The sequence below is a fragment of the Acipenser ruthenus genome, chromosome 34, assembly GCF_902713425.1.
Source record: "Acipenser ruthenus chromosome 34, fAciRut3.2 maternal haplotype, whole genome shotgun sequence".
In the NCBI taxonomy this organism is placed as follows: Eukaryota; Metazoa; Chordata; class Actinopteri; order Acipenseriformes; family Acipenseridae; genus Acipenser; species Acipenser ruthenus.
The window spans coordinates 8,765,536-8,780,627 of record NC_081222.1 but is presented as its reverse complement, the minus strand read 5'-3'; the positions used below and the strand labels follow the sequence as shown (position 1 = coordinate 8,780,627).

General features: G+C 39.5%; 2 protein-coding genes across 5 annotated transcripts in view; both read left to right on the top strand.

Moving 5' to 3' along the window:
- The window catches only part of LOC117965625 (uncharacterized), a 57,747-nt gene extending 53,068 nt beyond the window's left edge, over nucleotides 1-4,679 (top strand). For all 4 annotated transcript variants that reach the window (XM_059006831.1, XM_059006830.1, XM_059006828.1 and 1 more), the window contains 4 exons: nucleotides 462-590; nucleotides 1,539-1,686; nucleotides 3,307-3,404; nucleotides 3,890-4,679. In XM_059006831.1, the coding sequence (XP_058862814.1) occupies nucleotides 462-590; nucleotides 1,539-1,686; nucleotides 3,307-3,404; nucleotides 3,890-4,051 (537 nt within the window). In that variant the 3' untranslated portion in view covers nucleotides 4,052-4,679. The remainder of the gene's footprint in view (nucleotides 1-461; nucleotides 591-1,538; nucleotides 1,687-3,306; nucleotides 3,405-3,889) is intronic.
- The window catches only part of LOC131704993 (tetra-peptide repeat homeobox protein 1-like), a 335,084-nt gene that overhangs the window by 131,449 nt on the left and 188,543 nt on the right, over nucleotides 1-15,092 (top strand). The gene's annotated exons all lie outside the window — the stretch shown is intronic.

Below are 15,092 nucleotides of genomic sequence, written 5' to 3'. Positions count from 1 at the left end.
GATCCGTGCCTGACGTGTCTCTAACCCACTCCTTTTATTTTTGTCGCCGGTTCTGAAGCGAGGCTGCATAACATTAAACTCCATCTAGTGGCACTTGGAAGTTTTGCACGTGTTCTGATTTTTTTTAAAGTTTGTAACTCATAATCCATTCTAAATGCATTCTTTTGTTACTTTTTAAAAAAAGTTGCACTTTTGTAATTCATGTCTCACTACTTTTTATTTCATTGAAAAGTGTTTGCAGTTGTCGGAATGTGGTTAAGTACTTCTTGTTAAAAGACCAGATTGAGTTCCTTCTGCTCTATATTTAACCTGGGGGTGGAGCAGTCGAGCAAGTTTTGTAGCACTTTATGTTAATTGGGTTTTCTGGGTTTGAGTGTTAATGTACCTATACCTATAGCATGCTACACATAACATCAATGCATACACATAATAAATATGATCATTGTATAATTTCTTTGCAGCTAAAATGCCACAAATTCAATGACAAGATGAAAATCTTTGATACAGCAGGATTTGAATTGGAGAAAACAGTAACTACCATGATAATGTTAAAGAAGATCATAGATGGTGAAGTGGCTGAAGGCACAAAGGTATGTAAGTAATGTTAATGCAATGATGTGTAAAAGACTTGTAGAAAGCATTTTGAAAGCGCATTGGCTCCTTTGAGTGGTTCAGCAGCTGTAACATCATTGAATACTATTTTTACACAGCATGATGCAATACAAGTGAATACAGTTCTCTCTTCCATCATTTACAGTGGCATACAGAAAAACAAACACACCATGCATTTACAACTAATACTTTCATCTCCTTTAAAATTCAAATTCATGCCAGAAGTAGATACAACTTTCAAACATCCTTAACTTTTTAATTTTTGAATGTCAAATGTATCATGTTGGATCTTTTTACACATACATACACATATCTTTGCATCATGCTTTTTTTTTGGGCGGGGGGGGGGGGGGGGGGGGTAATTCTCCCCATTATTACACAGTTTACTTCAATTGTGCTAAAACTGTGAGTTAAAACCACAGCAATTAACCATGCTTAATAAGTCAGTTCATTTATTTAGCTAGATTGGTACTTTACCTAGATTGCTCCAGTAAAAAACCCAACTGTATAAATGGATAATTGTATGTAAAAAAATAATGTCATATCTGTATAATGTGAAATAATGTATAATGTGATATCTTGTAACAATTGTAAGTCGTCCTAGATAAGGGCGTCTGCTAAGAAATAAATGATAATAATAATAATAATAATAATAATAATAATAATAATAATAATAATAATAATAATAATAATAATAATAAACCATACTTAATAAGTCAGTTCTTTTATTCCTAGCAGGTCATTTTAATAGACCTCAGTCTCTGAATAGCTACTCTGCTTCTCAATGCATATAGATGACTAACTGGAGGCATTAAAAAGAAAATTGCAATAATCTCAGAAAAAGGAACTTTTCTTGGTAATATTTTAAGTGTCTTTTGAGAAATGGTAACTGTTTTCTAAAACTTATTTTGGTTTTTATCTTTCAGTTTGATGATATTCTGAAAACAAATATCAAAATAGAAGGAGACAAAATCCACTGTGTTGTGTTGGTTATATCAATTCATAATGCTGAAAATCTGGACCCAGCCTTGATTCAGTTTTATAAAGAATTCATTGGAATGCTCACAGAGACTGGTAATATATCATTAGCATTGTGTGTGCCAATTTGTATGTGTGTATATGCTGTATATATTTATATACTTTATATACTCAATATACAATACTGTTTTTTTTTATTGTTTCTTTTCCTCCTTCTCTTGCTTTCTCTCTCTCTTGTATATATTATATATCCCTGCCGCCACCGCCAGGTAAACATCTTCACCTGTTGAGAATAGAATAAATACTGTGCGCTAGCTTCAGACTGTTATCATGCACAATTTGTATGCTAATTTGAATTTGTACATGCTGTATATTGGAATCTAATTGGTAAATAGGGCGTGACACACTGGGAAGTACCGCACGCAGCGATCTCAATTTACCGCCACTAATCTGTCCAATTTACTGCCACTTAGCAAATCCATCCCTAAGTGTGTCTCTTGTTTATTTACATTGTAGTTACCTAATAAACGTCTGTGCACTTACACAATCACAGTGTCCATAACTACAATGTACTTGATGCAAGTGCACAATTGTATCAGAAAAGGGTTCAGGTTAGGTGTGTTAGGGTAAGGTGTAGAGTTATGATTAGGGTTGATGATAGGATGAGATAGGGTTAGGATTATATTATGCATACATGCAAGTACACATGCATTGCTACTAAGTATCTACTACATAAATACACAGTAATTAGAGACACTTCATGTAAAGTGTTATCACAGTTAGACACCCTGTAAAGACTAACAGGATCTTAAAACTCGCTTTAAACACACCCAGACCAAAGTACTGTAAAACCCTTAAACCACACCTTAAAGAACACCAGTTTCTCATTTCCCCAAAAATTGTTTTAATATATCTTCTGCAGTGGTCATTACCTGAAGATAACTTACCTTGTGTTTGGTTAAGTGGTCCTTCCTTCAGCTCACTGTGGTAGATTATCTAGCTGGTAATGACTGCTGCGTTGAACATTACTGCTTAAAAATAGGTCTGGTGGAGAGTCCCTGAGTGGCTCATCTGGCAAAAGCAGTACCGTGCGGCGTGCAGGTTGAGTCCTACAGAGCAGGTTCAAATCCTGCCTGTGCGCAGTTAGCCGGTCTGCGCTGGGGACTCCAAGGGGGCGTTGCATTGGCTCTGACGCTCCCAGCGGGTTAGGGAGGGAAAAGCCGGCAGGGACTGTCTGTCCTCATCGAGCCATAGTGAACTCTACAGGCCAGACAGCTGGTAAGCCTGGGCAGAGATCTGCAGGGCTGGCCTTTGTCCTCCAGAGGTCGGTACCTCGCTGATATCCTCTCTCGATTTGCTGGGTGTGAAAAGGAATTTGGCTTGGTTGTGGGATAGGAGGATACCCACCGAACCTTCAGATCTGCTGCACTGTGTGGAGATCGCTGTTCGTTGAGGAGAAACAATAATAGTTGGAGATTCCAAATTGGGGATAAAATAATTGATAATTGGGCACTCTAAAAATTTTTTAAAAAATCCCGATTTAGCATTTTTCTTGGGTAACGCTACCTACAGGGGTAAAGGAACATTATGTTGTTGATGATTACTGTTAATCAAGTCTGTTAAATGAGGTGATTGACCTGAAACTTGATCTTTTTTTCTATCCACTATCACACTATACTCTATATAACACAACACTTCTAATTCATCATTTTTCAGGAGTACCATACCAGCTGCTTGTTACATTCATTGATAAACTTGTCGAGAAGACTGAGGATTTGAAAGATCTGTACAGGAAAAGAGATATAAAACAAAAGGTGAGTAAAAACAATATCAACATGGATTATAACATACGCTAATAAAATCCAGGGCTCTTCAAGAAGATTTAGTTTCCAAGAGTCCAAGTAGCACTAGACCTGAACTGATAAATGGGTGGTTTTCTTTTCAAATAAACACTAGATACAGGAAAGAAGAACTGTATGAAGTTAAAATGATTTCTTATAAACATCAACTGATTTTGGTGAAATGCAGTAAAATCAAAACGTCCAGAAAACAGCCATCCTTTTTGGATGGGTCAAGGGTCAACCCGAATATTCAAGTGTTTATTTTTAATACAACAACAATTGTTTGTATGGCAATAAAACAAAGAAATATAGAGAAAGAAAAGCTGTAAAATAAAACTGAAAATCACTGTGGAGTATTTCTGGAGGACATCAAGTACAACATGTTTCACACGACACATGCATCAGGCATTGAAATGTGCTGTTCTTTCTAAACTAATACTTTATTCATTCTCTTTCAGATTGAAAACGTAGCAAAGAAGATGAGAATTTCAATGAGCAACGTCCTTGTGGTTTCAAACTACTTAAAGGAGGAGAAAATTAACCAAATAAAAGGAACTCTGCTGTTGGAGGCGTTTGCTCAAATGCTGATGGCTGCAAAACCCTTTCAAGAGAGAATGTAGAGTATCACATATCACACCTGAAGCATGCTGAGTCCATTAATTGGTTAATTGATTGCTAATCGGAGAATAGTCACTTGGTATATAGGGAAGTTGATTAATTTGTTTGGAGAGAGACTGGGAGCAGCAGGAGGCTGTGGTCCCAGATACAAGAAGTATCACCCAGTCAGCGCTATCACAGAGTTACTTTTTGTATTTATGAAAATTCAAATCATACTCTTTGTACACTTTGTTAAATTAATTTCTAAACTATCAGCTTTGCATAAACAGAAAAAAATGTCAATAAGCAGCTCTGAATTATTCAGCATTTAATCTATTGTTTAATCTATCATTTTATGAAAACATGATTAAAAATACTCTACTTGAGTACTCTTGTTTTAATCTAGTTCTAACGTCAATTAATGATCTTTGAATTAATCAGCAATAACCTTTGCATTATAAGTTGGAAGTTCCTTTAACCAGTTCCTTATTAATAACAGCTGAACCTTACAGCTTACAGATACTCTGCAATAATGTAAAAGACTGGGGAACTGATAAAGAATGTAAATCACAGGTGAACATGAGTCTTAGTTTTCATAACATCATAAATGAAATGTGAATGATGTTTTTTTAAATAAATAAATAAAATATGCCTTTGTTTCCTATTTATGCAGCACTCATGTTTGCTGTTGCTATTGTATTGTATTGTATTGTATTGTATTGTACTGTATTGGCCAGTCTGTCTAATAAGGGGGCTCATTCAAACACCTTTCAAATGTATTAACTTCAGGATGTCCACATTACTAACCACTGTATTTGAAAATCCCATCTCATACATTTCCCTTGTACTGTAATATAGCTTCCCTTATAAAATGGCTTGGATAAATTAAGTGCTGTGATTGGCTGAACAAAATCACATGACCATGTAGTAATAATTGTCTTACCGCATGGCTATGACATCATAGACCAACTTACTTACCTGATCTATTAATATTACTACGCCTTAATAGTAACAATGATCTAAACAGTGTTTCTGTAGGTAAAAATGTCAACATACAACTGAAACAGCATTTAAATCACCCAACAATCTGTTTTTTCATCTCTGTCACTAAGAATTACAGAAAAATTGGCAAATATACTGTGGTATTTATTTAGTCAGAGAACAGAACAAGGAAAACTCCGAGGCAAACAGTATCACTATTTAAAAGACATCTGAGAAATCACCACGGAAGCCTCACTCAGCATGTAATATACTGTGCAGTACAACGTCGCATATCCGACCCCCTGTGGACTGAGGTATAGGCGGATATGTGAAAAAGTCGGATTTGCGAACATCTATAGAAAAAGCATTTACACATCCATAAATAGGTTAGTGAACAAAAACAACAAGCGAACTGCTTTAAACATGGGGACATTTTTTGCTTTAAAAGTAAGCAAATGTAAACAAGATTAATTAGGCTACAAATACAGTGTTGCTATGTGGTTTGCTATAAGCTATGCAATCTCTACACAAAGTATTTATAAATACAAAACAAACACTAAATGTACAGTAACCTGCAACTGATGGCTTCTTTCTTAACTCTAGAAGTCCCTGCCTCCCTGGTTCTGCTTTCTTAATATCTCTGTCACGGCACTTTGCACTCTTTCTTGATATTACCAACAGCCGATAAGCAGCTCGGTTTGAATATTGCTTCGGCTATTTTAAAAAAAATGGCCGGTAAGCATTGTGCTTAAGAATTGCTTTGTTTAATTCAAATGCATTTAAAAGCTGTAACAACACACTGACAATCTGTACACGAGAGTCCATCATATAAACACATTACATAAAAAAGCTTTCTCCACTGGTGTATTGAAAAGTCACTGCTACACGCAGCTGACTGACACACGCACACAGCCCGCCTCTCTTAAAGGCTGATTGCTATAATGCTTTCTTTCTGTTTCCGTCGCGGAAGCTGCATTTGCTGCCAATGCCATTCCTCTTGTAGTTTACTTGTAATATGTATTTATTTATTTAGGGCGGTTATATTGTGTTACTGTCGGATATGCAACGTTCCACTGTATATGCAGCAGCGTCATCTACTTAACTAAATAGCGCCTTATAAAGCTGACCAGCTAGTAGGCAATATTTAAACTCGACACAACAGATACAGCTCACCACTACCTCCGATTTCAGAAACATATTTAAAATAAAATTAAAATCTCTCCTGCTCTGCTGATACAACCGTTTTAAACAAGGTCGGGCTCGGTATAGAATTCTATTGTGTTCGCCGCGGACGGGAAGAACTGCGGCAGTGCGCAAACTGACACGGAACTCGTTTAGTCCACATATCATCTAATGCTGGTTTACAACCTTGGGGAAATTATGTCGGTTGCCAGAAGACCGCAAAGCCTGAATAGGATCATTTCTTACATAAAAAAAAACACTCGGAAGCCCCTCCCTCGAGTGCCAGTGCAGTGTTCGGCTGTTCCATGAATCCTCCCTCAGATGTGAGAAATCAGTCTGCTTTCAATTCACAAATGCCACATCATCTCGAAAATTGTACTATAAATGGTAAAGTTCAATGTAATGTTTATGGCAAATAAAAAAAGTAGAATGGATTGGAAGGTCAATTCAATAATGAAGGGTCTGGTTAGAACAGAGTCCTGCAATAGAATAGATTGGAAGTGCCAAGATTGCCTAGCTCTGTCCTATAGTGCTGATTTCCTATTCTAAACTCAGTAGAGGCCGGGTGGAGATCACCACAGCAATGGAAGCTGGGCTGAAGTTAAGTGAAGTCAGTCTCTACTTGCAGAGAGAGTACAGCAGCTGGATTTCCTGTGAGCAATCCATGTCTGGAAAAGAAAAATGATAATTTAGTGTAATACAGAACCATTGTAGTGTCACTGTCTGTCTGTCTGTCTGCTTTGACACTTCATTAAGGGTCTAGTTAGCACACTGGTTGCATTCTAGCAGCCTCACCCCATTGCAGCTGCCCTATACTTGTGCTACCATTGCCACCTTGGTGTAATACAGAACCATTGTAGTGCCACTCAACACGCAGGCAGAAGGAGGTACTGCAGGCTCTGTTTTACCTGTCATGACTCCAGTGGTGTGCTGGTGGGTGTGGTTTATGGAATCTGCTATCCTATCCAGGCACTCCTCTATTGTGATGTCATCAAGGGTGGAGCCGGGGTGAAAGTTTAACATGGTCAAGCCCAGCTGCTCACACCTCTTCAGTTCATCAATCAGCATGGCCTTGCTTTTCTCATACACAATTGGAGGGGAAACAAATAAATAAATTATACTTTAGTTTGTTACCATCCCCTTACCTTCTTAAGGCATTTGCAGCCATTATGAGTGTCTCCTATTGCAATGACTCAAATACTAGGCTTATTGTTTTTTTGGGTTTTTTTATGTTTGGGTTAAAAAAGGTCTTTGTCTCCCTCTATTGTAGGCAGGCGGTACTGCACCAGTCAATTAGAGGTTATTTTTAAGTTATTATTATTATTTATTTCTTAGCAGACGCTCTTATCCAGGGCGACTTACATTACGACTTAGAATTGTTACAAGATATCACATTATTTTTTGACCTGAAAAAAGAAACAAGGACCAGGGGTCACAAATGGAGATTAGATAAAGGGGCATTCAGAACAGAAAATAGGAGGCACTTTTTTACACAGATAATTGTGAAGGTCTGGAACCAACTCCCCAGTAATGTTGTTGAAGCTGATACCCTGGGATCCTTCAAGAAGCTGCTTGATGAGATTCTGGGATCAATAAGCTACTACCAACCAAACGAGCAAGATGGGCTGAATGGCCTCCTCTCGTTTGTAAACTTTCTTATGTTCTTATGGTGTTTTGTAGCAGCATTAAAAAGAGAAAGGTAATGTAGGTACACAAAATGTGAAAAATATCTGGACGTTTCGATCTACAAGTCCTTCTTCAGCTGAAGGGAAAAAGCAGTGCTGTAACACCCGATCCTCGCGGTTGTACATGTATTGAAGTGGTAAAGTAGCGGAATTTTTTTATCTAATTGTTTACGAGTTGCAAATTGTGATGTTTTCAAAACATATATTCCAACTGTTGCATTTATACCGAGTATTTATTTGATTTAGAAAGAAGAATTGTGGGAAATGTCGTTTTAAAACCTTGAAATATACCTTTGCTTCTATGCCTGATCCAACATTTCCCACAATTCTTTTCAACGTCCGTTCCCTGCCTATTGGTTGAGCGCCGCAGAGCAAGCAGGGGCGGCACATTCAAATTTCAAACTAAGCAGAAACACGGAGCACTTCGCTTAAATGTGTTTAAGCTACTGACTGTCTCTGTTGAACCAAAAACTGTTTTGTTGTTACCTGTATTTTTATTTTCATCGTCAGAAACGTTCTGGATGCAAGTACAGTGCTGACACTCCTACAATTATATTAAGTGAGGTTTCGTGTAAATGTATAAAGAAAAAATGCAGTGTATATTTTAGCACTCGTACAACAAGCCCATGTACGGAATTAAAATGAAAGGACATAGAACAGTCTTTTTTTTTAACAACTTAATTGGTTTAAAAGCAAACAAATTGGTTGTTCTAAATCAAATAAATACTCGGTCAGGCAGCCCCAGGCAATGCGGAGCAGCAGGCAGCCCCAGGCGATGCGAGGCAGGCATCCTTGGGCGGTGCGAGGCAGGCATCCTTGGGCAATGTGAGGCAGGCATCCTTGGGCGGAGCGAGGCAGGCATCCTTGGGCGGAGCGAGGCAGGCATCCTTGGGCGGAGCAACAATTGGAATCCTTGGGCAGAGCGAGGCAGGCATCCTTGGGCGGAGCGAGGCAGGCATCCTTGGGCGGAGCGAGGCAGGCATCCTTGGGCGGAGCAACAATTGGAATCCTTGGGCAGAGCGAGGCAGGCATCCTTGGGCGGAGCGAGGCAGGCATCCTTGGGCGGAGCAACAATTGGAATATACATTTTGAAAACATCACAATTTCACTTGCAAAGCATTGTAGTGGGGCTGCTGCAGAGATCGTAGTTGCTCCATACACTAAAATGGGGTGCTACCGTTAGAAGGCTAAATGCGTACACCTTGGCTTCTAGCAGAAGAGGGGCAGCCCCCAACTCGCAACAATTGCATAAAAAATTCTGCTACCCTGGTCACCAAAGGAGAAATGGCGAGCCCCAGTCATGACTTTATTTGGGCTACGATTTTTGTTCTTTTAATGCATGAAAAATAAAAAAATGCACATGAAGGAGAGTAACTGGTAGAATCTTCAGAAAAAAATATCTGCAGTGGTTTAATGCATTAGGATGCCATAAATGGGTCAGAATTTCTGGGTGATTTTAGGGAGTGCTTTTACTAACAAATCTCAACAAGCTGCTACATTTCTGAAAAGCAGGGCTGGGTGCAGGGAAAGTAAATGTGTCCAGCCCTGACATGTGTGCACTAATAACATGATTGTAATCATGACCTTTTCCGGTTTAACAAAATCTTGGAGGTCAAGTTTGCAGTGTGTGGAATAATGACAATACATTTCTCAATGCTATGAAGCTGCTGATAGATTCACTTGTAAACACAGTAACCCTGAGTTTTGTCATTCTCTCCTAGGTGCCAGGAGGCCTGACTACACCCCAGCGTAGAGTGAGTATTTCAGATGTGTAAGTAGAAAAAATAAAACACTTCTGAATTATTCAAGATCAAGACTGGAGAAAAACAAACAGAATTGAATTTAATAATTACATTTAATAAAGCCACAAATGTATTTTGCCAAACAGTCACCCAATTAGGAATATTACCTCGACTCCCAATTCCTGCTTCCAGGTTTTAGTAACAGTTAGCGGTTATAAGATTCCATTAACAAATTGTCATAAATACTAGATACCATCCCCTGGGAAGGGCTAGTAGGTTCGATCACACCTGCCAAAGGAGAGGGTGGCAGAGCTGTGTCCCATGGCACACCACAGGCTTGCATAGCTGATCTGAGCCTGAGGTACACAAAGTAAGAGAAGTCGGGAAGGAAGCAGGTTTATCTGAGTTCCTGGAACATACGAAGGCCTTCACATGTCGCCAAGCAACCCGAGTCATGATCCAGCCAAGTTCTCAATGCTTTAAGTTGGAATGCCCGGTAATAGAATTTCAAATGAGGAACAGACAGTCCACCTGACAATCTGGCTCATTGAAAAGATGTAAACTGTATTCGTGGGCTACTGCCTCTCCATATAAATTTGGAAACCATAGAATGAGCTTGATCAGTATATTTGGGAGGAGGGGCAACATGAAAAACAAAAAGTTGATATGTGGTGGTGCATTAATTTCAAATCGTTGCTATTCCTACCCTGCAAAGACAATTGCAAAGAGGACCAACTTAAGAGATCAGGCTTGACCTTTTGCATACAAGTAACAGTTGCCTCTACAAATCTGGTGTAAAGACAAATAAAGCTGTATGCGTAAAATGCGTAAATAAGTAAAAGTTCTTTCAATAGGGGGATTAGGTGGTAGCACAGTGCCCCTAGTGGCAGTATACAAAGGCATCAAAATCGATTTAGTTCAGTTAACTTTGTAAGCAAACATCCTTCCAAATTTTTTAAACAGGGTCAAGACATGAGTGATAGAGTGTCAGCTGAATAAATTATATGGAGCAAACGTCAATTATTGTCTGATGCCAATCATCCTTTCATAAAACCAGTTTGATCAAAATTAATTTGATTTCCTATAGAAGCCTCTAATCTAGCACCTAGCGTACAATTTACCGTCACTATTAATGAGAGACATTCAAGAGGTTCTTTGCCCTTTTTAACAGCAGAGATATCAATGCAGTTTTTATTTTATTTTATTTTTTATAAATTTGGAATCACCAATTATTTTTTTGATTTTCTCTCCAATTTGAAATGCCCAATTATTTTTATTTCAACCCGGCCCACCGCTGCCACCCCTGTGCTGACTCGGGAAAGACGGACACACGCGTCCTCCAAAATGTGCGCCGCCCGCTTCTTTTCACTGTGTAGTCTCGTCCTGCAGCCAACTCAGAGCTACAGTCGGAGGACCACGCAGCTCTGGGCAGCTTACAGGCAAGCCCGCAGGAGCCTGGCGCAGTGAGCTGAGGACACCATGGCCGACCTAAGCCCTCCCCCACCCGGGCGGCGCTCGGCCAATTGTGCGCCGCCACCTGGGAACTCCTGTCCACGGTCGGCAGTGGAATAGCCTGGACTTGAACTGGTGACCTCCAGGCTATAGGGTGCATCCTGCACTCCACACGGAGTGCCTTTACTGGATGCGCCACTCGGGAGCCCTTCAATGCAGTTTTTTGAAAAGAGCCAGTATTAATAGCATGATTTATAGAGCCCAGTATCAATGGGCCAGCTGAGTCCCAAATCTCTAGTAATAATTATGAGAGAAGGCCATCTAGACCAGGGGCATTACCTTTTTTCATTGACTTAATAGCATTTTTCAGTTCATCCAATTTAATGGGGGATCCAGCTGTTTACTATGTTCAGCCTACAGTTTGGGCATATTCAAGCTATCTAAGAAGACCCTGCAGGTGACATGATCGGTTTGTATTTCACACTTATAAAGATTAGATTAAAATACATCAAAGGCCCTGTTTACCTCGTCTGGATTTGATTGCATTAATAGAGGCCAGGGAGTCATTGTGCTTTAACAATTATTATTTTTATTATTATTATTATTATTTATTTATTAGCAGACGCCCTTATCCAGGGCGACTTACAATTGTTACAAGATATCACATTATTACAATTACATTATTTTTTACACATTATTTTTACATACAATTACCCATTTATACAGTTGGGTTTTTTCACTGGAGCAATCTAGGTAAAGTACCTTGCTCAAGGGTACAGCAGCAGTGTCCCCCACCTAGGATTGAACCCACGACCCTCCGGTCAAGAGTCCAGAGCTCTAACCACTACTCCACACGGCTGCCTAAAGCTTTAACTGATGAATTCTCTTTGGATTAATTCAATTTGCTGAAAACATGAAACTGCTCTAGACTGTTCTTGGTTTCTTTAAAAACAACCCCCTAAAAAAGTTTCATGCACAAGAAACTCTAATCTATTAAAACAGACTTTAAAGTAAAACATTATTTAAATAACGCAATTAAACTATGTGAACAGGGCCCAGGGTTGCTAATGAGAGATAAGAAAGTAGTATTGGTGGGCATACACCGCAATGCAGAATGGTCTGATAGAATAATTTTGTGGCGGGGGGCTTATTGTTATTTAGTAACGCCACCTCTTAAAGTGGACAGGAGCAAGAGGAGCCCCGAAGTACCAATTTCAAAATGGTAACTGCACTGTTAACAATCAAGTTCAGTGCAGGAAGTTAAATCCCCCGTAGAGATAAAGTTAGGTTCCCCACGCAAGCCTTTCTCAAATAAATGAAAACCAAGGAGGCAGGTATAAAATATAAAAATACAAAGAATGTTTATTAAAAGGCTTCCAGTTTCAATACTGGAAAACCTGAATAAAGAATTAAAGATGAATTACAAGACAGTTTGTATTGCATCTGGAACAGGCAGCTGTAGAACCACTGAGTTCCACTAGAGGGGAGTCTTGACACTCTGAATACACACAATAAGATCGATATACAGTACTGCAATTCAAAGGTTCCCAGCGTCTGTTGCAGCAATAGCGCCCGAGAATCCTAAATAAATGAAAATAAACAAATTAAGAAAACAAAACCAAAAACTCAGTGCGTGAATAATATCGGAACAAACACAAAAATAAACCAAAACAGTGCATACAGGATACAGGACTGCATACAACACAAAAAAGTCTCCGAAACTAATAACACACTGTATACTTCAAAAAGCTCATTTATAGATTTCAGAAATTAGATAGTAATAATTCTTACTGTTAACACAAATTCAAACCATTCACCAAAGGAAGTTTCTAGCACATAACAGTAGTTAGTCTTTAACGTCTCAGATCGGCAGTGCGCCCTATCAAATAGGAAAACAGTAACCCTGGATACAGAGAGTCGTTCCTCTAACAAGAGAAAGTATACAGGTGCAACGAACGCAATACTTTTAAAACAGAAAAAAACAGCACTCTAATATACATCAAACGAGAAAAAACTATAAAGGAAACTACAAAAAGCAACAAAGTTTCTTTAGTATAAAAGAAACAGAATTTCTTTAATCTAAAAGAAACGTTAGGTTACTTTCCGTAATCCTGGCTCCCTAAAAGAGAAGACGACCGCCAACGAACATTATGTATGGGACATGCCTGTACGGTGCCCATATTAGGACATCGTCATTTCTCACGTCTCAGCGTCAGTTATCAGGAATTTCTTTGTCATGGATCATGTAGTTTGGCGATCAGTCATCATACACTATACTTACGATATGCTTTTTTTCGTAATGGCTTCAGTGAGTCTTGCAATTTCTTTATGGGTGTATCCACGCGTAAATACATTTCTAATAGAGTCTCCTAATGACACTTAAGGAATAAAGTGCATTATTTTGCGTTTTATTCGTTATTTTTTTTTTTGTCTTCATATTTTTTATTTACATTTTTCAGTTGATTGACATTCACAGTAGCCAATGAAATCATAGGATATGTAAACTTAGAAACATGATTGGCTGTTATGTTAAGTCCCAGAAAAAATTCTGTCTCATGGTTGAGGAAGCATTTCTCTTTCAGTGAACCAGGGTTACGGTAGGTAACCTAACGTTCCCTTTCAATTCGAAGACGACCACCGACGACACTATGTATGGGATAATGTATACCAGAGCCGTCGCGAGGGAAAAGGAACGGCAGCATATGAGGGACGCATCAGAACCATATAACCCAATGGTTAGTGGTGTGAGCTTACACTCTCAAGGACCCTCGTGCCTAATGAAGGCAGGGCACGATCTACCACATTAAGGCGGTAGAACCTGGAGAAGGTATGTGGCGTAGCCCAGGTAGCCGCATTACAAATATCAGACATTGAGGCCCCTCTGAAAAGGGCCCAAGATGTAGCCAACCCTCTAGTGGAGTGTGCGGCACCATCATACGCAGTTGAGACTGTGTCCACAATCCTGTGTGACAGACCCTGCTTAGAGGGGCTGTCCTAGGGTCCGTGTCCCGTGACAGACAAAGAGCTGGTCAGACTGATGCAGAGCTCTTGTCCTATCCACATAGCATCTCAATGCCCACACTGGGCAGAGTAAATTCAATCTCTCATCCTCCGTTGAAGCAAACGGGGGTGGATGGAAGGACTCCAGTTCCACAGACTGATTAACATGGAAGGCTGTAGTCACTTTGGGGAGGAAAGCAGGGTTGGTGCGCAGAGACACCCTGCTGCCATCCTCCCAAATACGCATGCAGGAGCTGTGCAGAGACAGCGCCTGCAGCTCACTGACCAACTGTAGCCTTATAAATGAATTAAACATCTTTTTTCCATTATCAATACTATTTCAAAGTCGAATGTAATATAATTTCTTATGTATTTCTTTGTGGTAAGAATTTTAATTACAACAACAACAATAATAATATGAATGTAGGAGCACACACGGGGAGGAGGGGGGGTTCAAAGGCAGAATAAAGGGTGGGAAGGGAGGAGGGTACCGGTATTCAGTCCATTCTTCAAAGTTGCTCCAGGACATCATATAAATAAATTAAATAGTTTGAAAAGTATTCGTGTGAGTGAAGTAAATCCCAGATGATATGTGACTGTGATCCAAAGCCGTGCCGGTCGATCAGCTGCTGGTCACACCACTAACAACAAGAACATTCTTCATGTTTAGGAATCCAGTGCTCCCAATCCACTACGTCGCTTCCCGATGAAGATGTTCAGAAAGACACAGCCGCTGTCTCCATGCCCTCCCTAGCAGGGTCAGCTGAGGAAGCACGAGGGTTTGACCTGAAGTTCGACATTCACAGTCCTAGATAAGCTGGTAGAGATGCTTTGTTTGGTTTCAAATTTGAACCACAAACAGATGTATTAAACACTTCATAATCTGTGCTTTTTTGTTAAATTGAATGTAGGGATTTTTAAAGTTCTGTACTTACAGTATTCTCTCAGAACCAGCTGAGAGAGGTACTGTAGACTACGGTTTGCCATGTTTTAAGTTGACGGTTGCCTAACTCTTCTGAGCT